Raw genomic sequence first — 24,173 nt, forward strand, 5'->3', positions numbered from 1 at the left:
CAGAGGCCACGCATGTAGTTGAACCTTAGACACAGGGGGCCGAGTTGAGATTTCCCTCCTGGTCTGCACACTCCAAACCCTTGCTCGTACCACCTGTCCCCACCCCCCCAGCCTCCCCGCTCTCCTCACTCCTGGTCCCACCTTCCTTTTGCCACATCTTTTTGGGTTTTGGTCTTCTTCCCAATTTCTCTCTTCGTTGGGATGGAAGCACCTGGAGACAGGGCCTGGATCCTGGGAGTGCCCCACCCTCCGCCGTACAAGGCCGTCGGACAGTGACCGGTAGGGTCCTGTGATTCAGACAGTGCGAGAAGCCCGTCCTAGGGGCGAGCGAGGACGCACGTCCCAGGTGGTGGTGGTTCCACGGTGACAGCAGAAGTGACAGCGACCTAAGTGGCCACCTTTAGGGGCTGGAAAAATACGCTCTGGAGGGATGCTACACAGCTGGAGAAATGGAGGAGGTGTCGGGTGCGAAACAAAGTTATCAGCTGATACAGACAGCGTATTATTGCTGTTTTAAAACTGCAGACCAACCATAGGTTTTCCGTGTGTGTGTGTGTGTGTGTGATAGAGAGAGAGAGAGAGAGAGAGAGAGAGAGAGAGAGAGAGAGAGAAAGCTGGTGCTTACTGAGACCTTACAGTGTTCCATAGCCTTGTCTGTCATTAACTCATTTACTCCCCAGGACAGCCCAGTGAGGTGGGCACGATCATTATTCCCATCGATAGATGAGGAAACGGAGGCTCAGAGAGGTGAAGTAACCCCCCCAAAGCCACGCAGCCAGTGTCGCTACAGCTGGCGTTTGAACCCAGGCGGCCCGGCCCCCGAGTCTGCCCTTGGCCACTCTCCCATTGAAAGCACAGAAGACAGTGTTGAGCGGGTGGACCCCCAAATGCTAAGATTAGGTTTCTGTAGGGAGCTGATAGGCTGGGAGGGGGTAGTTCGTGTTTTATAATTATTTCGCCAGAACGAAATACCCATCTTAGTCACAGAAATAAAACGTTATTTTTAAAAAGTTGGAGACATCAAGGGAGCAGGGTTTTAAGTTCTCACCGCCTTCCACTGTCTTCCAGTTTCCAGTTTCTGGCCACAGAGGCTCTTATCGTACAGAGGAGGGCTGAGGAGGGCAAGTGACTTGCCCGCAGCTTCACAGCCGAGGCGGGCACAGGTCACCTGGGTGCCATCTGGGTCTCCCTGTGCCCCCTGCGGCCTGTTTTTTCTCCCCAGGATCGAGCGATCCACAGACCAGGTCATCAAGCCCGTGAACCTTGAAGCGCTCTCCAAGTGGACCGGCCACATCCCTGGGGACGTGGTGAGGGACATGGCCCAGATCGCCCCCATGCTGGCGCGGCTCGGCTATGACCCCTACGCAAACCCACCCAACTACGGCAACCCCGACCCCATCGTGGTCAACAACACCCACCGGGTGAGTACGTGTGCTCGCGCGGAGATGTGCTCCCGGCCTGGAACGGGGGTGGTTGTATCTGTATGACGGCCGTTTTTGCTTGGGCCACAGGGAAGCTCAAATCCGACTGCTGGCCTTTCTACCGGCAGGTCCATGTGTCCTAATTTCATCCTATTTCTCTGTTCTCTTTTACCCTCTCTCCCCCCATTTCCCTGGCTATTTGTCTGTTTAGAAAGTACTTCAAGTCTTTGTTGAGGCTGAATAGAAATAAACTCTTGGTCACTTTATTGCCCCCTTAAATTTTTTTTTAATGTTTTTATTTATTTTTGAGACAGAGAGAGAGCATGAGCAGGGGAGGGGCAGAGAGAGAGGGAGACACCGAATCCGAAGCAGGCTCCAGGCTCTGAGCTGTCAGCACAGAGCCCGACGCGGGGCTCGAACTCACAGACTGTGAGATCATGACCTGAGCTGAAGGCGGACGCTTAACTGACTGAGCCACCCAGGCGCCCCTGCCCCCTTAAATTTTAATGTTGATTTCTCAGACAGATGGGAGCTTGGGGCAGTTGGAATTACTCTTTAAGCTCTCCTTGGTTAAGGTGGTCAAGGGAAATGACTTTACTAGATGTTTCTGAAGCCTTAAAGTCAGGTAATCCTGGGGAAAGGAACAGTTAGCAAGTCTGTCCTTGACTGTCACAGCTTCTAGTTTACTTTGGGTGCTGTATGCTAACTTCCTTGGAGGCACGAAGTTAGGGACAGTATTTGAGCATGGGGCCCATGCCTGGGGACACGTGAGCTCCTAGCTCCTACGCCAGTAAGACCTGGAGTCTTTTTAATTTTTTTTTTTTTTAGTGTTTACTAACTTTTGAGAGAGAGCACAAGCGGAGCAGGGGAGGGGCAGAGAGAGAGGGAGACAGAATCCGAAGCAGGCTCCAGCCTCTGAGCCGTTAGCACAGAGCCCGACGCGGGGCTCGAACCCACGAACCGAGAGTTCATGACCCGAGCCGAGGTCAGACGCTCAAGTGACTGAGCCACCCAGGCGCCCCAAGAGTCTTAATTCCAGCTACGCTCAGCATTTCCAAACACGTGCTGAATAGAAACAAAACAAAAAATATCTTTATTTCTTTATTTTGAGAGAGAGAACCAGAGAGGGGGACAGAGGATCTGAGGCGGGGCTCTGTGCTGAGAGCAGTGAGCCCGACGCGACGCGGGGCTCGAACTCTCAAACTACAAGGTCATGACCTGAGCCGTAGGCAGACGCTTAACCGACTGAGTCACCCAGGGGCCCCTCACATGCTGATTTTAGGAAGTGAACAGTTCTTGTGTTGAACGGCAAAGGGAGAAAGTCCCATTTCTCCCTCTTCCCCTTTAATTGTTCAGTGACTGGAGGAGAAAGACCCCATTTGGTGCTAACAAGGCTTTCACACCTCTCTGACACATGCAGGCTCTGCCCTCGGGGAAGCGGGGAAGCGGGAAGGGTGGCGGGTCCCAGCACTTCCTCTCCCCCTTGACACCTATCGATTCTGCAAACATCTCTTTGTGGAAAAATACCTCTTTTTCCTCTTCCATGATGCTCAGACTGCATCTGACAGTGTGACTATTCACAACCTCCATGTGGTCCCTTTTATTTTTCCATTATTTTTATTCTAAGCCTTTGCTATTTATTATTCTTATGCTTTCATAAAGTACTCTTTAAGCTGTACTTAATGTGTTTCATACACTTTTCTGTACCTAGGCTATCTTATTGTATAATGTGTCGCATATATTTTCATATGATGAGAAAACAATTAGATTAAACAGAAGAAACGGCAGCTGGGAGCATGATCTTGAACTCCAGCACCCAGGGTGCTTCTCAGGGGCAGTAGCTGGACCAGGATGAGGACCTCATTGACAGAGGGCTCTCCCGACTCTGTGTTCTTAGCCAGGGGCCCCATAGAAACTTCTCTGAAGCCTCTTTAAAGGGTGAAGGCCCCTGGGGCGCCTGGGTGGCTCAGTCAGTTAAGCATCTGACTTAGACTGGCGGTTGTGATCTCGCGGTTTGTGGGTTCAGGCCCGGAGTCGGGTTCTGTTCTGACAGCTCGGAGCCTGGAGCCTGCTTCAGATTCCGTGTCTCCCTCTCTCTCTGCCCCTCCCCCCCACCTCTCTCTCTCTCAAAAATAAGCAAACGTCAAAAAAAAAAAAAAAAAAATTAAAAGGCGAAGGCCCCTGATTTGTTCCAGAATGCAAGTCGGAAGCTCCCAGAATAAGGCCTGACCTTGTGTATCTTCTAAAAAATTCTGATGAGGAAGACCAACTCTTTGAAGCTCTGTTGTTTGTTTGTTTAAAACGGAAGCTGCTCCTGGTTTTCTTCCAAAGAGGTTTCTTCCCAGGGGTTGCCAGACGCTTGTTTAGTCTTCCTGGTAGTTTTGCTGTCACTGCAAAGATACGTTCCCTCACTGAAAACTGTGTGGTGTGTGTGTGTGTGTGTGTGTTTCTATGCAGACACTGTGTGTTCCTGTAACAGATCCTGGGGTGCAGGACACTTGGGCACTGGAAGGACCCCAGTGCTAATGAAATTGTCTCTGCCTGCACTGTCCATTACAGCCTCTAGCCGTTAACCTTGTGTGGCCACTGAAACGTGCCTAGTGAAATCTGACTGGTCCAAATAGAGGGTTGCTGTTAAGTGTTAAACACGTATCTGATTTTGAAGTCCAGGTACGGAGAACAGTATGTGAAGTTTGTCATTAATCATTTTTATATTAATTACTTGTCGAAGAGTGAATATTTTAGATATATCAGGTTAAATAAAAGATCTAACGAAAATTAGTTCACTTGATTTACTTTTTTTTTTGGTCACTTTGTTTTTTTAATATATATTTTTTTAAGGTTTACTTATTTTTTTTTTTTTTTAATTTTTTTTTCAACGTTTTTTATTTATTTTTGGGACAGAGAGAGACAGAGCATGAACGGGGGGAGGGGCAGAGAGAGAGGGAGACACAGAATCGGAAACAGGCTCCAGGCTCCGAGCCATCAGCCCAGAGCCCGACGCGGGGCTCGAACTCACGGACCGCGAGATCGTGACCTGGCTGAAGTCGGACGCTTAACCGACTGCGCCATCCAGGCGCCCCAAGGTTTACTTATTTTTGAGAGAGAGAGAGAGAGACAGAGTGCGAGTATGGGAGGGGCCGAGAGAGAGGGAGACACAGAATCTGAAGCAGGCTCCAGGCTGTGAGCTCTCAGCACAGAGCCCGATGTGGGGCTCGAACTCATAGGCCACAAGATCATGACCTGAGCCTAAATTGGCTGCTAACTGACTGAGCCACCCAGGCACCCCTTGGTCACTTTGTTTTTAATGTGACTACTAAAAAATTAGAAGTATATAGTTGGTTCATCCTATATTCTAGTGGACGATACTGGTCTATATGATGGCTTATCTATGGAGCAGTTATGGAAAGGCCTAGAACTTTCTTTGCCCTGTGTGCTGTGCCTGGAACGCTCTTCCTTCAGAGCTCGGCTTGGCTAGTTTTCTTTGTCATTGAGGGCTCAGCTTAAAGGTCACTTGTTCTGAGAAGTCCTTTGTGACCATCTGCTCAAAAGAAGCCCCTTGGTCACTCCTGATCACATCCCTTTGTCTTATTTTTTTTTTTACTGTACTTCTCATGGTTTGATATGTTCTTGTTTATTGGTGTATTACTTATGGATCATCTAGCTCCTCCTCTAGAATGGTGGCTGCAGGAGAAAAGGAATTTTAATTGTCTGGTTAATTTTGTACCTCCAGAGCTTAGAATGATGCTTAGAAATAAGAGGAGGTCAATAAATGTTTGTTGGTTGGATGGATGGATGGATGGATGGATGGGATGGGTGGATGGGTGGGTGGATGGATGAATGGATGGATGATGAATGGGTAGATGAGTGGCTTGATGGGTGGATGGATAGGAGAGTGGATGGATGGGTAGATGGGTGGGTACAAGGGTAGGTGGATGGGAGGGTGGATGGGTGGATGGATGGATGGATGAAAAGATAGGTGGATGGATGGGAGAGTGGATGGATGGATGGGTAGTTGAATGGGTGGATGGATGGATGGATGGATGGGAAGGAGGATGGATAGGTGGATGAGTGGATGGGTGGGTGGATGGATGGATGGATGGATGGATGATGAATGGGTAGATGAGTGGCTTGATGGGTGGATGGATAGGAGAGTGGGTGGATGGGTAGATGGGTGGGTGGATGGGTGGATGGATGGATGGATGGATGGATGAATGGATGATGAATGGGTAGATGAGTGGTTGGATGGGTGGATGGATAGGAGAGTAGGTGGATGAATGGGAGAGGGGATGGATGGTTAGATGGATGGATGGATGAAAAGATAGGTGGATGGATGGGAGAATGGATGGATGAGTGGATGGGTAGGTGAATGGGTGGATGGGTGGGTGGATAGGTAGATGGATGAGTGGATAGATGGGTGGGTAGGAGGATGAATGTGTATGGATGGATGTGTAGATGGATAAATAGGTGGGTGGATAAATGAGTAGATGGGAAGGTGGTGGTAACAGACTGAATTTTATTTTTGATAATTTCTATGATAGTGATACTTTGTTTCTCTTTCCTAGGTCTTGAAAGGGGACTATAAAACACCAGCCAATCTGAAAGGATATTTTCAGGTTAGAAACCCCAAGGGGAATTCTGGAAATCGGTTTATTGGGCTGTCCCAGCAGCTTGCGGATGCCCTCGGACACTTTGCTTCCCTAATCTGCTGATCATTTCCTCGTCAGAAAATTTGGGGTGGGGAGCCGGGCCAGGGGCCCTCCAAGTGTCTGATCCAGCTAGGGTCAAATCTCAACAGCTCTTCTGCGCGAGCCCCTGGTGGGGACTTTCTGTCCAGCTCTCTGTCTCTAGCCTTAAATTCAGTTTTATTTAAAGTGGCAGTTCCCACATGTGACCCAGCCCAGAATTTTCATCAGTCAGCCAAAAAATGAGACCCGTAAGGCTTACGTGGTGTGGGCGTCCCCGCGAATGTAGACGTACAGACATCCCTGCGTCCTCAGGCACATCTCCATGGCCCTGCCTCCCACACATCCTGGGCACGTCCGAGGGGCACAGTCCATGGATCATGTCGGGAAGGACTGCCCCCTTCACGGACGCGATAGCTCCCATTTAAATGAAGTGGTGATACCAAGCTTAGTACTCTTAGTCTGTGTGTGTTTAATTTGGGAGAGAGAGAGCGGGCCACCCCGTGCCAATCCCCAGTTTGATAATCAAAATCACAGATGCTCCTTGTCCGGGGTCCCCGGCTTTTGCACACATCTCAGTTCTTCGGGGAGGGCTCCACGCTCCCTTTCTGGGAGTCAGAGACCCCATCGTCTTGCCGCCGTGAACAAATATTGCCAAGATTAGTCAGCGGTGATTTAGCGCTTGGTTTAACCAAAAAGATGATGTAACGAGCAGCAAACACAAGCCGGGGTGAGGGGAATTAGTCACCGTCCAGAACGCCTTCAGTTTTGTGGATTATCCTTTCTCGGCCCACCTGAGTATTTACCTTCTATTCCGTGCAATTCCATTGCATGGGCTGCTTGGTTTCGCGTTCTTCGTATTTTCCCATCTTTTGGATTTTCCGTCTACTGCTCTTCCCGATGGTTACATAGTATTCTCTGGAACGCATTATGGGCCACCAATTAACTGTTGTCCTAAGGTCCTGTCCAGTTTTCGCAGAAATGGTGGCACGTGCCCATCATCCTGATTTTGCCTCCCTCCTGCTGGCGGGGGGGGGGGGGGCTCTCTTGGGCCATTCCCTTAGAATCCATTGTCACGGAATGTCATAGGTGGGTGCAAGGGTCCAGTTCTTTGGAAGACTCTGGAAGCATAAGGCCAAATTGTTTCACAAAAACGTCGGACCATACCCGAACGTGTGGCCATACTCAAGACATCTAGCTGGCTGGCCTGGGACTGTTTTCGTGCTCGCTTAGGAGCAAAATGTGAAAGCGCGGCATGTGCCCTGTCATCGTGAACCTTGCCACCAGGGAGAGCTGCCCTGCAGACCGCATCCAACCCCTGCTTCCCTCCCCCCATCTCCCTCCCTGGCCTCTAGAGTGCACATGACTTCATTCAGGGCATCGCATAAGTTGGATTCAGTCTTAACAGCAACCGTTAGGTAAATGGTGGCACAAGAAAAAGTCTTCCGGGTCCTCTATAGCCCTCTAGAATGATGATCCTGAACCCCAAAAGATGGAAGAATAGTAAGCAAGCAAACCAAAGCAGCTCGCGCATTGCCATTGCTGCGAATACAAAAAGGGATATTCACTCGCCAGGCACCCAACGCCCTCCCTGTTTGTTCCTGGCTGTTCCCTCTGCCAGGGATTGCTGTTCCAGCCAGATCTTTGTGTGCCTGGCCTCACTTACATCTTTTAGACCTCGGCTTAGGGGGCGTTTTCCAACCCCAACAACCAGTGTCTGATTCTCCAGACAGACACCAAAGTGGGTGTTAAATTCAGTTCGGTTTGCACAGAGACACCCCCACAGTTAGTGGCAGACCCCGCAGGTTCAGGGCTCGGTCCCAGAAGACCGTGCCCACTTCAGACGCCAGCCACGGCAGGGTTCCCAGGCTACCCACATTTCTGCGCAGCCACCTACCATTTGGGGGTCCCTATGACCCCCTCCTCAGATTTGGGAATTTGCTAGAACAACTCACAGGGCTGAGGAAAGCACTTTACTTCCTAGATTACTGGTTTATTATAAAGGATGCGACTCAGGAACAACCACGGAAGAGCTACCCCGGGCAGGGTGTGGGGTAAGAGGTATAGCACTCCCACGCCCTCTTTGGGCTGTGTTCAGCAATCTGGAAGCTTCCTGAAGCTGTTATTTAGGGGTTTTATGGAGCTTTCATGAAGCAGGGATGATTGATTAAATCACTGGTTATTAACTCACCCTCCAGCCCCTCTCCCCTCCCCAGAGTCATGCCTCCGTCCTTCTAGCCACCAGCCTGCATCCTGAGGCCAGAGGCCAGTCACCTCATTAGCATACAAGACAGGCTTGTTCTCACTAGGGAGAGTCTAGGGTTTTCTGAGCTGTGTGCCAGGAACCCGGGACACAGAGCACATATTTGTTTTTCAAACAGCTTTGTAGTGGCCTTTCCTGACACCCTATGGGAAGTAGCTCCAAAGTCACTCGTATAGGCCCACGAGTGGGTGGACGCAACGTTATCTTGCAGATGTATTTGTTAAGCCTCTCCCTGTAGAAGAGTGGGACCAGGTCGGTCATGTTCACGGCATCCCCAGCACCTGGCCCGTCTTAAGTAGGTGTGCAGTAAATCCCCGATGAGGGAGAGTGTGCCTGCCTCAGTGAGGCTGAGGGCTGAACCTCAGGGCAGTGAGACCCTGGCCCCCCAGCCTGGCCGTGACCCCTTCCTCTGTGTGTTGTCTTCCTCCAGGTGAACCAGAACAGCACCTCCTCCCACTTAGGAAGTTCATGATTTCCAGGTAGGCCTGCAGACTTCCCCGGGGGAGGGGGCTGGGGAGAAGGGGCTGCCCTTCCCAGCTCGGGAGCCCCTCCCTGAAAAGCTTGTCCTTCCAGAGCCTCCCTTGATGGGGGGGGAGTGTCCATCCAGGTGGACTGACCAGGGCCCTTGTGGGGGTTTCCATGGCGACGGGCCGGGGGAGCTATTTATAGAATCACAGACTAGTCACCCAGCTCTGGATCCCGTGGGGGCAGGGACCAGTGCCGAACCAACTAGGAAAAGGTTTGTCTGCCTTTGGGGAGGGGGGGGTGCCAGGGACCAATGTGATGGGGGGTGGGGTGGGGATTCCAGAACATTTTTGCACAGAACGCTGCCTGCTGATCCTGCTTCTATAAACAGTATCAGGTTGGCCCAGAGCAATTAATGTTCTAATAAAGCTCTAAGCAAGTCTGGTCCAAGAATAACCCCCAGGGCATTGGACAGAGGGCTACTCCTGTGGGACTCATTTAACCCTCAGTATCCCTGGGAAGGCAGCGGACACAGCGGAGGAAACTAGAGCCCAGAGAGGGCTTTGACTCGCCCAAGGCCACAGAGTCACCAAACGGCAGAATCCCTCCCAAGGTCACCTTCTTCCAGAGTTCGCTTTGGGGGACCGATTTGAAGGGCATATCCATCCACCCGTATTTTGCGAAGGGGGGGAGAGGCGCAGGTTCTGACCTTGGGAAGTCAAAGATTCGGGCACTCACTTCACATTGGACTTCTCACGGCCTCCGCTTCTGACGTCTGGAGAACAGGGGTTCACGCGGGTCCGCCCCGCGAGGGTGGCCGAGAGGTGAAGTGAGCTGGCCCAGGTGGGCGCGTGGGGAATCCAGGAAGACTTGCCCCCTCGCTGTGCTTGTGGGCACTGGCGTTAAGGTTCCAGTAAGTTCACTTCCTCTGCCTCTCGGGTGACCCCACAGAGAGGTCACAACCCACTTGTTCTCCGTTGCTCTAGACTATGAAGACACTCCCTGCCTGGCGTCTGTGTTTTGGTCTCCCGATCTTATTTTTAATTTTTTAAAGTTTTTAAAATGTATTTATTTATTTTGAGAGAGAGAGAGAGAATCGGGAGGAGCAGGCAGAGAGAAAGGGAGAGAGAGAGTCCCAAGCAGGCTCCACGCTGTCAGCACAGAGCCCGACACGGGGTTCCAGCCCACGAACCGTGAGATCGTGACCTGAGCCCAAATCAAGAGTCGGACCGCGAGGATTCCTTCTCCACGTTTCTCCTCAACCCCATCCCCTCGTGCTCCTTCCGCAACATTCACTCGTAGAATTTTGAACCTTCCTGTTGACAGAAGCCAGATATATTCTTCCCTTTGCTGTTTCAATGAGATACCACGTACAGGGTGTTTTGTTTTTTTTTTAGCTCATACCTGGTGAACAGTTGGCATTAAATGCTGATCCTTCCCTCACCTCCAAAAATCCCACTGGTGTTTTATCACGTCATTGCCACTGGTCTCTTCATAAGTCAAAAGAGATCTTTGAGGTCAGGTCGACCCAGGCTGAGATGTGGGTAAGAACCCAAGGAAAGCTTTTATTTATTTATTTATTTATTTATTTATTTATTTTTATTTTTGTTTTTGAGAGAGAGAGAACAAGCAGGTAAGGGGCAGAGGGAGAAGGGGACTTCTAGAAATCCAAAGTGGGCTCCATGCCGACAGCAGTGAGCCCGAGGTGGGGCTCAAACCAGCAAACTGTGAGATCATGACCTCAACCGCTCAACCAGGTGCCCCCCGCCCCCGCCACCAGAGGGATGCTTTTCGATTTAAATTCTCTCTGGCCATGGGGGACGTGTAGAGGAAACTGCACCTGTTTGTGTGTGTGAACGTGGCGAGACCATCCCCTCCCCGATCACACGTACAAATACAAAAGGTCCGTCTCCGAATTCTTACTCCGCACCTAATGCCGTTGTATCCTCTGTCCAGATCTCTGCAGATTGTTGCCCAGAGGAGAAGACACCTTGCATTCGAGTGGAAATCGGACCTCTAATCCAAGCATATTGCTTGCTCTTAATTGCCAAAACAGGACTGCTAACGAGGAATGTATTTGCATATGTTTGCAAAAAAGCCGAATCACCGAAAACTTAACCTGGAGACTCTCTACCTGTGGACAGCCCCCCCCCCCCCCCCCCCCAGGATGGAGAAGAACGAAGAAGAGTGTGGGAAGTAGGCTGGCTTTTGAAACTTCGGTATTTTTTATCTTGCCCCTCAAGAACTTTTTTTTAAAGAAATGGATTTGCCATTTTTCTTAATTTGCAGGACTGCCTTGGCGGCTTTGTTGGCGGGGACAAGGCCCACACCTGTGCCTCTCTCCTATCGACTTACTTTTGAATTCAAAGAATCTATTTAAGAATTTAATATATGAGGTTTTCTTTGATTCCTCTTCAGTTCTTCTCAGATTTCAGAGGAAAAAAAAAAATTATTTGAATAAAGTGACCAGGGACTCATTTGTCTGTGCCTTACTTTACAGAGCGAACAGATTTTTTTGTTTTTTGTTTTTTGTTTTTTTTTTCCCATTTCAGATTTTGACAGGTGGATTGATGACCGGCAAACAAGGTTCCCATCTTGGGGGCTCAGCAAGGCACAGCTGAGCTCCTGGGTTGGGTCCCCTGAGGCCACTCAGGATCGGTGATTTGCTAGAGGGACTCCCAGATTAGCTGGGAGACCCACAGTCACAGGGTTTGTTTGTTTTTTTAACATTTTTTTTTCCCTTAATGTTTGTTTATTTTTGAGAGAGAGACAGAGTGCAAGCAGGGGGAGGGGCAGAGAGAGAGGGAGACACCGAACCCGAAGCAGGCTCCAGGCTCCGAGCTGTCGGCACGGAGCCCGACGCGGCGCTCGAACTCACGAACGGTGAGATCGTGACCTGAGCCGAAGTCGGACGCTTAACCGACTGAGCCACCCAGGCGCCCCAGTCACCGCTGATTACGGCGAAAAGATGCGGATTAAAATCTGCAAAGGAAAAAAGTAGGCAGGACAGGCACAGAGAGACCAGGAGTGAGCTTCTAGTTATCACCCGGTGGAGGCTTACGGACGGGGCTCAACTCTACCAGCCACAGTGTGCACACGGTGTATTAAGTATGGCCGGCCAGGAAAGCTCGCCTGAGCCGTGGTGCTCAGCATTTTCATTGGGCGTCAGCCGTAGGCATGGGGCACCCATCTGACTGACCTTAGTGACCCCGTCTCCAGCCCCTGCGGTCGTCAAATGATACAGCGTGCTCCCAGGTTCCCCCACAGATCCCACTGGGTCGTACCTGCTGTGGCCCAGAGTCCCTGCTAGGGAAAGACAACTTTTATTAGGATATTCCAAGGGCTGAGAGATAACCTCTCAAAAGCTGCTCGAGGGCCAGTCTTTTCTTCGGCCCGTACAAGCCCGCTGAGTTAGGCCTTTGCTGCACGGCCCGCAGATGCTGAGGGACCGGCTGGGCCCAGAGCAGTTTCATACCTTATTAAGGGTGAAGGTATTCTATCCACACTCCCTTACCTTCCAGGATTTGGGCAGGCAATGGCTCACAGTGGTTCGGAGCGTAGATTTTTGGGAGTCAGGCCCCCTTACTGGTCTGATGAGGTTTTGGGGGTGATAGTGGGGTTTGTGGGGTCCGGAGCCGACGGCCAAGAAAGAATTCTTGGAGACGTCTTTGGTGCAAGAAGGTGATTTTTATCGAAGCACGGGTACCGGACCCGTGGGCAGGAAGAGCTGCCCCGGGACCCTGAGGAGAGACTGGTTATATACCATGGAGTTGGGGGGAACTTTCAGGGGAAGTTTCCAGAGAGATTTTCACGTGCACAGGATCCCGGAGGCCTAGCTATTGTCAAACTCAGGTGGTTTTCCCTCTAGCGAAGCTTTAGCAGTAAGACAGCAGGGAGCCTCAAATGTGTCAATGGGCTGCAGGTTGTAAGGAAATTTGGTTCTATATGCTGTTGCCTTCTGCCTGTGTCCCCCACATCACTGGCTGTGTGGCTTCGGTCTTCCTTTCTTCGTCTACAAAATGGGGAAGTCAAAACTTCATGGGTTTCTCGGGAGAGGCCGCTGGTGATTGTAGGCAGCGGTGGGGGGAGGGGGGCCGGAGCCCGTAGCGCGAGGCAACTCTTCCCTCTCCCGGTCTTGGAACCGTAGTAGAGGGACAGCCGATGGAGCTTTGAACCGGGGAAGCTCCCGGTCGCCGCTCCCCGGGGCCGCGGGACACACCCAGCCTCGTTCGTTGTCCCGGGCACCTGTCGGCCGCAAAACCAGCGGGCCCCACGCTCCGTGACTTACAGCGGCTTATTGTGAAATCTGACGGTCCCGGAAGTCAGCTGCAGTAGAGCTGGCTGCTTCCCGCAGTCGGGGGGGGGGGGGGGGGGGCGGAGGGTACCGCTGTCGCCGAAGGCTTCTTCGTTCACGTGTCTGGTGCGGGGGCCCGGGGGGCTGGAGCCTGGAGAGGCTTTTAGGGGCTTCTCTATCGTGCAGCCTGTCCACATGGCTGGCCCCGGGCTTCCTCGCGGCATGGTGATCTCAGGACAGCCAGACCTCTCTCTTTCTTTCTTTCTTTTTCTTTTTCTTTTTTTCTTTTTCTTTCTTTCTTTCTTTTTCTTTCTTTGTTCCTCTCTCTTTCCTTCCTTTCTTTCTCTCTCTTTCTTTCCTTCCTTTCTTTCTCTCCTTCCTTTCCTTTCTTTTCTTTCTCTCTCTCTTTCTTTCTTTCTTTTTTCTTTCCTTCCTTCCTTTCTTTCCTTTATTTTCTTTCTTTCTCTCTCTTTTCTTTTTCTTTCTTTCTTTCTTTCTTTCTTTCTTTCTTTCCTTTTTCTTTCTTTCCTTCTTTCCTTCCTTCCTTCCTTTCCTTTCTTTCTCTCTCCGCTTCTTTCTTTCCTTCCTTCCTTTCTTTCCTTTCTTTCTCTCTCTTCTTTCTTTTCTTTATCTCTTTCCTTCCTTCCTTTCTTTCTTTCTCTCTCTTTCCTTTCTTTTCTTTCTTTCTTTCTTTCTTTCTTTCTTTCTTTCTCTGTCCTTCCTTCCTTCCTTCCTTCCTTCCTAGAAACAGCATGATAGGGGGAGGGGCAGAGGGAGAGAGAGAATCCCAAGCAGGGTCTTGCACCATCAGTGCAGAGCCCCACGCGGGGCTCCAACTCACAAAACCGTGAGATCGTGACCTGAGCCGAAACCAAGAGTCAGACGCTTCACCGACTGAGCCACCCAGGCGCCCCAGGACAGCCAGGATTCTTACGTGGTGGCTGGCTTCCCCCGTGTAGGTGTTGCAGAAAGAACAGCCAGTCGCTGCAGGGATGTGCTGCCCCAGGGTCACTTCCGCTCCGTTTGTCATAGTCGGAGGGTTGTCCCCCATTCAAAGGAATAGAGAAATCCCTCCTCTTGGTGCTGGAGTGGCAAGGTCACCACATGGTGAGAGATACCATTGTGGCCTCTTGGGAAAATACAGCTGGCCACCGTCTTCATCAAAACCAATGTATCAGCCTCACCTGCAGGGGCGTCAAAGAACATACGAATTCATCAGATGGTAAAATTTCTCTTTGGTAAAATGTGATGTGGACAGAATGTTCCCTTTCTTCCATTAGGCTGCAGAAGAATGACATATCTTTCCTTTACTGTTTAAATCCCAGTGATTCCAACCCCCCCCCCCGCAAAAAGGCCTCGTCATTAAGAAACCCAGGCTTTCTGGTTTGCCCAGCTTATGCCTTGGGAGCCTGGACGATTTTTCCCACTGATGGAGCTTCTCCACGCCTCCCCGAAACCCAAATCTGGGCCTGGAACCAGGAAGACATCTCTCACCCCCCCGCCCGCATTCTCTCTTCTAAAGGAACACTTTTCAGGACAGTTAACAAAGAAAGCCCATTCCTTTGGGTGAAAGCCCTCTCAGTCCACCCCCCCTCCCCCCCCAGGGCTGGCTCTTGACCCAGCGCCCTACACCAACTTAAATCCGTCCACAAGTCCGCATTGTTCTGACGTGACCTCGTTTCCGTTGTAACAGCTGGTGTTTTCCACAGGTTGCTGACGGACTGTTTTCTTTTGAAAGAACGATAAACTCTCATGAAGTTGCGAAGGTACAGACTACCAAGGGTCCTTCGGTGGCTTCTTGGCAGGGTCCCCCCCCACCCCGATGTTGACGTCTTGTACTGGTGGGAGGGTACTATCAAAACCAAGAAACGAACAGTCCTCTGCAGTGCTGTGAACTAGACTGCAGACCACAGACCTTGTTCCACTTCCACCATTGTGTGTGTGTGTGTGTGTGTGTGTGTGTGTATTTTCAGAGTTTCATTTCCTTTCAGTGGCAGAACCTTCCATATGCTACCCCCGCTACACACACACACACACACACACACGCACAAAATCATATGCAAAAGCTTAATCTAAGAAACGTAAAAATGGGGGCACCTGGGTGGCTCAGTCAGTTGAGCGTCCAACCTCAGCTCAGGTCATGATCTCGCGGTTCGTGAGTTGGAGCCCCACATCGGGCTCTGTGCTGGCATCCTGTCAGCGCAGAGCCCACTTTGGATCCTCTGTCTCCCTCTCCCTGCCCCTCCCTCACTTGCGCTCTCCCCAAAAATAAATAAATATTTTTTAAATATATATTTTTTTAATGTTTATTTATTTTTGAGAGAGACAGAGACAGAATGCGAGTGGGTTGGGACAGAGAGAGAGGGAGACGAATCTGAAACAGGCTCCAGGCTCTGAGCTGTCAGCACAGAGCCCGACGCGGGGCTCGAACTCACGAGCTGTGAGGTCATGACCTGAGCCGAAGTCGGACGCTCAACCGACTGAGCCACCCAGGCGCCCCAATATTTTTAAGTTTTTTTATGTTTAGTTTTTGGGAGAGACAGACATAAGTGGTGGAGGGGCAGAGAGAGAGGGAGACACAGAATCTGAAGCAGGCTCCAGGCTCTGAGCTGTCAGCACAGAGCCTGACGCGGGGTTCAAACTCATGGACCTCGAGTTCATGACCTTGAAGTCGGATGCTTAACCGACTGAGCCACCCAGGCGCCCCTAAATAAATATTTAAAAAAAAATTTTTTTTAACGTTTATTTATTTTTGAGACAGAGAGAGACAGAGCATGAACAGGGGAGGGGCAGAGAGAGAGGGAGACACAGAATCGGAAGCAGGCTGCAGGCTCTGAGCCATCAGCCCAGAGCCCGACGCGGGGGCTCGAACTCACGGACCGCGAGATCGTGACCTGAGCTGAAGTCGGAAGCTCAACCGACTGAGCCACCCAGGCACCCCTAAATAAATATTTTTTAAAAAAGAAACATAAAAGTGGCTCTTCTGGTGAGAACATCAGCCCCATCCCAAGCTCCAACCCTTCCCTCTGAAGCACTTGCTCATAGCGAAGGTTTGCATTGATTGGCCTGGTGGTTTGATTCAAATTGGTCTTACTAGACTGTAGACTGTATGAGTGTAGGAACAAATTTGAATTTCAGGTAAAACAATAAATTTTCAGTATTTTACAGTATTTCATGGGACATATACTAAAAACTTATTTGTTGTTTATGTGAAATCCAAATTCAAAACTGGGAATCCTGTATTTTTTGTTGTTAATTTATTGAGAGAGGGAGAGACAGAGAGAGAGAGAGAGAGAGAATCCCAAGCAGACTCCATGCTGACAACTCGAAATCATGAAACGTATCATGACCTGAGCCGAAATCGAGTCAGATGCTTAACCCACTGAGCCCCTCGGGGGGCCCCTTGGAATCCTGTATTTTTATTTGCTAAATCTGGCAACCCTAAGTAGGGCTGGACGTGTAACCAGCATTAGGGAAATGGCAGTGGGTGACTTCCAGCTCCGTGATAAAATATGTTGTGGCATCCACCTTGTTCTCAGTCACTCATTCTGGGGGCGTCTGGTCGCTATGTCATGAGGACACTCAGCAGCCACAGGTGGAAGCTCACGTGGCAAGTTCCCCAAGGCCTCCTGCCAGCCGGGTGAGTGGATCCCCCAGCCGTGGTCAAGCCCCGGGACGTCAAGCCAAGCAAGATGTCCCAGCTTGACTGCAACCCCAAGAGAGATCCCAAGTCAGTACCAGGCAGCTGGGCTACCCTTGAATTCCTACCCAAAGAAATGGCGTGAGATAATATTCACTGTTGTTCCAAGCCGCTAAGTGTAGAGGGACTTGGGTCACGCCGCAGTAGGAAATATGCCGCGATAAGAAATCCCTGGGAGCTTGTGAGATATCTGTGAATGAGTGAACGAGCTAGTGGATGAAGGAACGAATGAATGAATGAATGATGAAGGCTGCGGTTCCTCCCCTTCCCTGCGTGCTTGTGAGGGTGCTCGCTTTACAGAGAGCGCCCAGGCCTGCGTCACCTCACGTCCCGGCTCTCTGTGTGAGAAAAGAGTCTTCACAAACTCTTGAAAGGGAAACAAGGGACCAACCATCTGGGCAAAACCTCTAAAGGGAGCCCAGGTTTGCTAATCACAGCCCATCTGGCTTTCCAATTCTCCCCAGCGCGGGGCATGCTGTATATTTTTGTGACCGAAGTCGAACTAAGAATAAGCCGCAGGCGACTGTAAAATGTCACCGTCCTGGAAAAGGAACTTGTGCTAGACTTTAAATACCTCAGCCTTGAAATGCTGCTTGCAGATTGTTTCTATGGAACCAACCTATTTAAAGTTGTCGCTGAGGAAGGATTTTTTTTTTTTTTTTTTGGCCCCCAAATCTTTCGAAGGCAATGTGGAGAGAGCGCTGTCCAGCATAGGCTGTGTGCAGGGGGCGTGATAGCAAGCGTGGACTCAGGTAACAAACTATCGGGCAGGTTTGGGGAACCCAGGGGACGATGTACGCAGAGCGTCTGTTCTTTGCAGTCACTCTCCACGGATCAGCTCGAGGACGTGGGCAGAAATGGTGTGGGGGGCCCCCGGCAGGGCACAGGGGGGCGCGCACCCATCCGGAAGTCTGGACTCCCGGGTCTCGCGGCTGGTTCTGTCCTTGAACTCGTTGAGCGCCCTGCGCACGCCCCTAGGGGCACGGCCTCTTCCGCGGCTTCCTCTGACGAGTGTCGAGGGCCCCGCCACCCCTTCCAGGATGGCTCCCTTTCTGAGCGCCTCGTGGGGAATGTAGACACGGGCCCGGGCGTCCCTGAGGCCCAAAGCAGGGGTTTTTGTGGGCGGTGGCTGGAGACCGTGATGTACTGGCACGAAATCATAAATCTAAACCTCTGGTTGCCTCTCCCCTGGCTGTTCTGGAGACCGGGCATTGGAACTCAGGAATCCTGAAAAACGGGGGCCTCCCAGGCCCAGTGGTGAGGTTGGGTCTTTCAAATGAAAATAGTCATAACCATTTGCCAAGCTTTTGCTACTCTTACGAAGGCCAGCGGCTTCATGTGCATTAACTAACCACCCTCCTCTGTTGGTCCTGAAGACAACCCTTTTAGTGCACTACCATCATTGTGCCCATTTTGCGGATGGGAAAACTGAGGTGCAGCGAGGCAAAGCTATCTTCCCCCGTCCCACATCTAGGAAGCAGCAAAGCGATTTGGATCCTTGAAGTTTTACTCCAGTAAAAAGAAACTCTAGGGGTGCCCGGGTGGCTCAGTGGGCTAAGTGTCTGACTCTTGGTTTCGGCTCGGGTCATGATCTCACGGTTCGTGAGTTCGAGCCCCGTGTCGGGCTCTGTGCTGCCAGCACGGAGCCTGCCCGAGATTCTCTCTCTCCTCTCTCTCTGCCCCTCTCCTGTGCTCTCTCTCTCTCTCAAAATAAATAAACTTAAAAAAACAATAATCGTAAAAAAAAAAGTCTTAAAATTTGTTTAAATAAGAAAAATTTTAAAAATCCTAAGTATAGAGAGGACTTTCTGTCCCCCTTAATAAGCGAGATGAAGCTCCCTACTTGAATGCCCTATCACTCCCCCAATACTTTAGTCTCTCCAACAAGCAAGGACATTTTCCAGTGTAACCACAGGACAACTGTCAAAATCAGAAAATGAACACCAACACATCACGACCATGGAAACCTCAGACCCCATTCACATTTTGCCAGTTGACCCCGTAACTTCCTTTATGGCAAAACACTGTCCAGTGCAGAGTCTCGGGTTGCATTGAGCTGCCACACCTCTTTAGACCTACCCTTCAGTCTGGAGCAGTGCCAGGGGCTTGCTCTGGTTTTCACGACCCAGGCACTTTGCACGATCACAGGCCAGGTGCTTTGTAGAACGTCTCGTTACTTGGGTTCGTCTTAGGTGTCCCGATTCCATTCCAGTGACGCGTCTTTGGCAGGAACATCACAGATCTTCTCAGGGCATCCTATCAACGCGGTAGGTGATGTCCACTTGTCCCGCTGGGGGGGGGGGAGTGCGGGGGGGGGGGGAGGCACACTCTGATCATGTGATCAGAGAGCCTGTACTCTTAGTGGCTCTGCCACAGTCCACGGAAGCCACATGGCAGGGTCCATTTGGTAAAGCCAATCTACGAGCATCACTTCCCTGCGGTCAGAGTGACGGCAGCTCAATAAAGTTGGCTGGATCGCTACAGAGGTAGCTACGGAGAAGCCGGCTCTTCTGAATATAGTAATTCACGACAGCCACTCTTGGTTTCGTGGCAGAAAGCTTGATCAAGTATGGGGGAAAGGGAATATACAGAAATACGCAACTAGAGTAAACACAGAAAGGAGTATAGAGAAGATCAGAGAAGGGTTAATACATCCGATCGGGTATGCACATCATCCAACCTTCTGGCTGGGGAAGCCCCCTCCCCCTTCCCCACTCCTCCATACAGCCAGGTTGGAGTCCCGATGGAGGGCCCCCCGGGGCAGAGTATCCTCCCCTGAGGTGAGGCTTCCAACTATTCCTTCCAGGGCAATATACACAGTACCCACTTGTGATCTACGGTCAGTCATTAAGTTTGCCAAAGGGCAGTCCTGAGCAAGCTGGCTTTTGTTCTGTTTCTCTTATCCATCTCCCAATCTTAGGAGGATGCCATTCTGCATAGTTCTCTTCCCTCCCTGGGCCCTTCCAGGGGGCCAGCCTGGTCTGGCTCAAGGCGATGAGGGAAGTTCATCCCTCTGGGCGTCAGGAACAGAGGGGCCAGTTCTGATCCCGAGGAACGCGAGCCAACTAAGCCCCCCACCATTGTGTACGTGCGGCTCTGGGCAGAAATGCCCGTCACACGAACACGTTCTATGCTGAACACAAGCTTACTTTTACCTTTGGCTTTGGCCTGTAAACAGACGCATACACATTTCCGGGCCCAGGCTCAAAACAGTCTATCTTGTCTCCTTGTTTTTCCTCCCTCTGCTGCCTGGTGGAAATTTTAGTCTGTTAGACTCTCACCACCCCCCATCCCCCCCACCCCCTTCTCTTGTACTAAAACTTCACTCTTGTTTTTTTTTTTTTAAGTTTATGTATGTATGTATTTATTTTTAGAGCGAGAGAGAGCATGAGCAGGATAGGGGCAGAAAGAATCCTAACCAGGTTCCATGCTGTCAGCATGGAGCCTGACGCAGGACTTGAACCCATGAACTGTGAGGTTATGACCAGAGGTGAAATCGAGTCAGACGCTTAACCGGTTGAGCTACCCAGGTGCCTCTCTCTCTCTCTCTCTTTTTTTTTTAAAGCACATGTAGGGGAGGGGTAGAGGGGAAGAGAATCCCCAGCAGGCTCCACGCTGTCAGCACAGAGCCCAATAAAGGGTTCGACCTCACCAACCATGAGATCATGACCTGAACTGAAACCAAGGGTCAGACTCCTCACCGACTGGGCTACCCGGGTGCCCCTTACCACCTCACTTTCTAATTTATTTCCTGAGTGCGTATCATGTGTCAGGCACAGTGACGCTACAGGTCAGTGGGGACACAAAGACCATGAAGTCACAGAGCCCGTTCCCATGAAGCTGGCAGTTGATTGCCTTTCTGTAGGCTCTTCTTCCATTCATAACAAGGACGGGAAGTTAGACCCAAACCTCTGACCAGAAGTCAGGTGCACTTTGTGTACTCTAAGAGTGCCTCTTGAATCTTTTCATCATATGGAGGGGAGAGAGTGAGAAAGAACGTATGCAAAAATTAACAGTGAACACTTCCTAAATACCTACAGCGTCGCAGGTACCGTTGGAGCTGCTTACGTATTTTAACTCATAGATCCTCAACCATTTTGCAGAAGAGGCAACAGGCTCCCAGAGGTGTGGGTGACTTTGCCTGAGGCCCACAGCTGGACGTGGCAGAGCTGAGATGGAAACTCCGGGGCCTGTGTGTTCATTGCATCCCTTGAGCCTAGCACAGGGTAGGCAACCAGTACATTTTTATTAGATCAGTGAATGGGTGAGTGTATTTAACAACTGGCTGGAGAGGAAGAGCATGGGGAAGTCTCCTGGAGGGCACACTTGGGACCTCTAAGTGTTGGCCCATTCATTCCTGCACTCTCTCAAGCTTCTGTGGAAGGCAACTGCTCTGTGCCCATGACGGTGCTTACACTAAAGGACCCTCAAGATACAGGAGGCAGTCTTTTTTTCTTTTTTTTCTAAACGTAATTTATTGTCAAGTTAGCTATATGCTATACAGTGTGCTCTTGGTTTCCGGAGTAGATTCCCATGATTCATCGCTTACATACAACACCCAGTGCTCCTCCCAACAAGTGCCCTCTTTAATGCCCATCATCCATTTACACCTCCCTTCCCCCCCCCCCCCATCAACCCTCAGTTTATTCTCCGTATTTAAGAATCTCTTAAGGTTTGCCTCCCTCTCTGTAGCTATTACCCCCCCCCCCCCCCATCTTCTGGGACGTTTCTAAAATTCCACATATGAGTGCAAACATGTATCTGCCTTTCTCTGACTTATTTCCCTTAGCATTACACCTTCCAGTTCCAGCCACCTTGTCGCAGATGGCAAGATTCCATTCTTTCTCATTGCCAAGTAGTATCAGGAGACAGTCTTGACCTTCATTACTCCCGCTTGCAGGCAATGTATCCCGGCCCCTCTACCGTCTCACGCTGTTCCTTACAACTACCTACCCAGCGAGCTAGGGCTGTATCGCCATTTTACAGATTTTTAATCTCAGGCTGGCAAAGGGAGTCTCCGTAGGCCAAGGTGGCTCGGCCCCGTTCACACCCAGCGGGCGCGGGAGGGAGGCCCGCGAGGCCAGGAAATAAGCCCTCAGCCATTCCAGGCCCTGGAAATCCCCGCCTTCTTTCTTGCATCTCAGCCCCGCCGCTCTGCAGCCCAAGACGCTCCAGCCTTCGGCTGCTGCCATGGCAACCAGCGCGCCGTTTCCGCTGCTATACGTCATTTCCGGCGCGCCGCCCGAGGGCGCATCCGGGTTCCGGCTGCTGTAGTGGCGCGCAGCTCGCCCAGAGCGGGTATCTGGTTTTGGTCGGCGGGACCCGGGAGAGGTGAGTGGGGCCGGGGCGAGGGAAGGGACGGGGAGCGGAGGGGGGGGGGGGGGGTCCCCCGCCAGTGGGAGTGTGCGCGAGGGACCCACTGAGCAGGTTAGGGACCGAGCCCCGCCGGAAGCCTGGCTTCAAGCCCACCTGCTTTGGAGCCTGCCAGCGTAGAACCTGGGGCAAGTTGTCCGACGTCCCCGCGTCTCCTTTCTCTTATCGGAAGGGTGGGGACGCCAACAGTACGTGGTGACTTGATTGCTTACGTTAGATTATCGGCTCGAAGCGTCCGGCAAGTACTTGGTACCTGCCAAAGGCTCTGTAACTCCTAACAGTCCTTTGCTTCTTGCCCCGGGAAGCAGCGATATTACTGACTCCCGTGTGTCTGGGACTCCCTGCCTCCCCTGACAACATTTCCCTTCTTTGCACTGCTGGCTGAGGTTGGGACCAGCTGCACCCAAGCAGTGTGCCAGTGAGTAGAGTAAGCAGGGAGAACTTTGTGGTTGTTGTTTTTTTTTAATCTTTGAATGTTTATTTTTGAGAGAGAGAGCGGGGGAAGGGCAGAGAGAGATGGAGACACAAAACCCCAAGCAAGCTCTAGGCTCCCAGCTGTCAGCACAGAGCCCGACCCGGGGCTCGAACCCATGAACGGTGAGATCATGATCTGAGCCAAAGTCGGAGGCTTAACCGACTGAGCCACCCAGGCACCCCAAGCAGGGAGAACTCTGTCACAGAAGCGACCGGAAGTAGTGAACTCCTTGTCCCTGAGGGCTGCTTGCAGCAAGCAACTGGTTGGTAAGAATCCCAGTTGCTGTCACAGATTGAATGTATACCATGCAGCGCACCACGCTTGGCACTTCGTGTGTGTTTGATACACACTCACTGAGTACCTAGCAGAGCTGGGATTTGAACTCAGGCTGTGATTTTAGCAGTTTGTTAGGTTCCTTCCCTAATCCCGTAATAGTAATGATGATGAAGCTAATCATGGAGCTACTGTCACAGCTATTGTTCCTTGAGCGTTTTTTATTCTGAGCTAAGTGTTTTTTAAGCACCGTCTTGTTTAATCTGCCTTACAAGGCATTGTAAAGCTTGGTGCAGTAGTAATTAATCCATTTAAAGAAGAGATGTGGGGCGCCTGGGTGGCTCAGTCGACTAAGGGTCCTGAGGGGTAAGGGTCCTAAGGGTCCGGCTCTTGAGTTCAGCTCAGATATTGACCTCACAGTTTCTGAGTTTGAACACCGCTTCCGGAGTTGCGAGCCCCGCGACAGGTTCTGCAGGGAGAGCTCAGAGCCTGCTTGGGATTCTCACTCTCTCCCTGTCTCTGTGTGCCCCTCCCTCCCCTCTCAGAATAAATAAATAAACTCCAAAGAAAATAATTTTATGAGAAAGAGACAGCTGAATCTCATCATCCAGCTCTCAGGAGTTGAATTCTCTGTTGCAGTACACAGATGTCTGTTAAGGTAGTGTTTATAATTACTGCTGCCTTCAGAAGAGGTTCATGTTTTGGGAGGAAATCTAAGTTTTAGGGTCTCACCAAGTAATATAGTTCAGAAAGCATGTTCTAAAAACAATCACTCCTGGGACCGCCAAGGGTCCAGATACAACTTTCCTCAACAGCAGCAACAACAAAATAATCTGGGATCCCGGAAGATGTCCACCCAGGTTCTGAGGCAATAATAAATAGAGTAACATACGTAGGTATTTTTATGTGGTTTCTATATATATGAGTATGTGTGATGTTTTATGACATTGACTAGGACAGAGAAATAGATGCTTAAGAATCACATACATCGTTGGGACTGGTCTTTGAGAAGCCTTTTGTCCCGCCTGTTTAAATACGGATCATTTCCTAAAATATGTTTTTAATGTCTGCTTTATTGAATTGTAGCGACGATTTTAACAAGCTTTGTGTTTGGAGGACGTTCAAAGGGAGCAAGGAGCGGGGACTCAGGGAAGCCTGCTGCCGCTTCCAGAACTCACCACAAACTCCACGTGCCTTTCTTATCCCTTCCTTCAGTGACCGGCC

The 24,173-nt window shown here is 50.8% G+C and overlaps 1 protein-coding gene across 5 annotated transcripts in view; it reads left to right on the forward strand.

Moving 5' to 3' along the window:
* The window catches only part of TPST2 (tyrosylprotein sulfotransferase 2), a 51,737-nt gene extending 40,426 nt beyond the window's left edge, over window positions 1-11,311 (forward strand). For 3 of the 5 annotated variants that reach the window (XM_081790736.1, XM_081790734.1, XM_081790735.1), the window contains 3 exons: window positions 1,223-1,421; window positions 5,987-6,037; window positions 10,791-11,311. In XM_081790736.1, coding sequence (XP_081646862.1) covers window positions 1,223-1,421; window positions 5,987-6,037; window positions 10,791-10,952 — 412 coding nt within the window. In that variant the 3' untranslated portion in view covers window positions 10,953-11,311. Of the gene's footprint in view, window positions 1-1,222; window positions 1,422-5,986; window positions 6,038-8,799; window positions 8,849-10,790 lie in introns of all 5 variants that reach the window. The other 2 variants (XM_060612871.3, XM_060612869.3) reach the window with 1 other exon arrangement.
* The last annotated feature ends 12,862 nt before the right edge of the window (window positions 11,312-24,173 follow it).

The sequence above is a fragment of the Panthera onca genome, chromosome D3 (genome assembly GCF_046562875.1).
Source record: "Panthera onca isolate mPanOnc1 chromosome D3, mPanOnc1 haplotype 2, whole genome shotgun sequence".
Lineage (NCBI taxonomy): Eukaryota > Metazoa > Chordata > Mammalia > Carnivora > Felidae > Panthera > Panthera onca.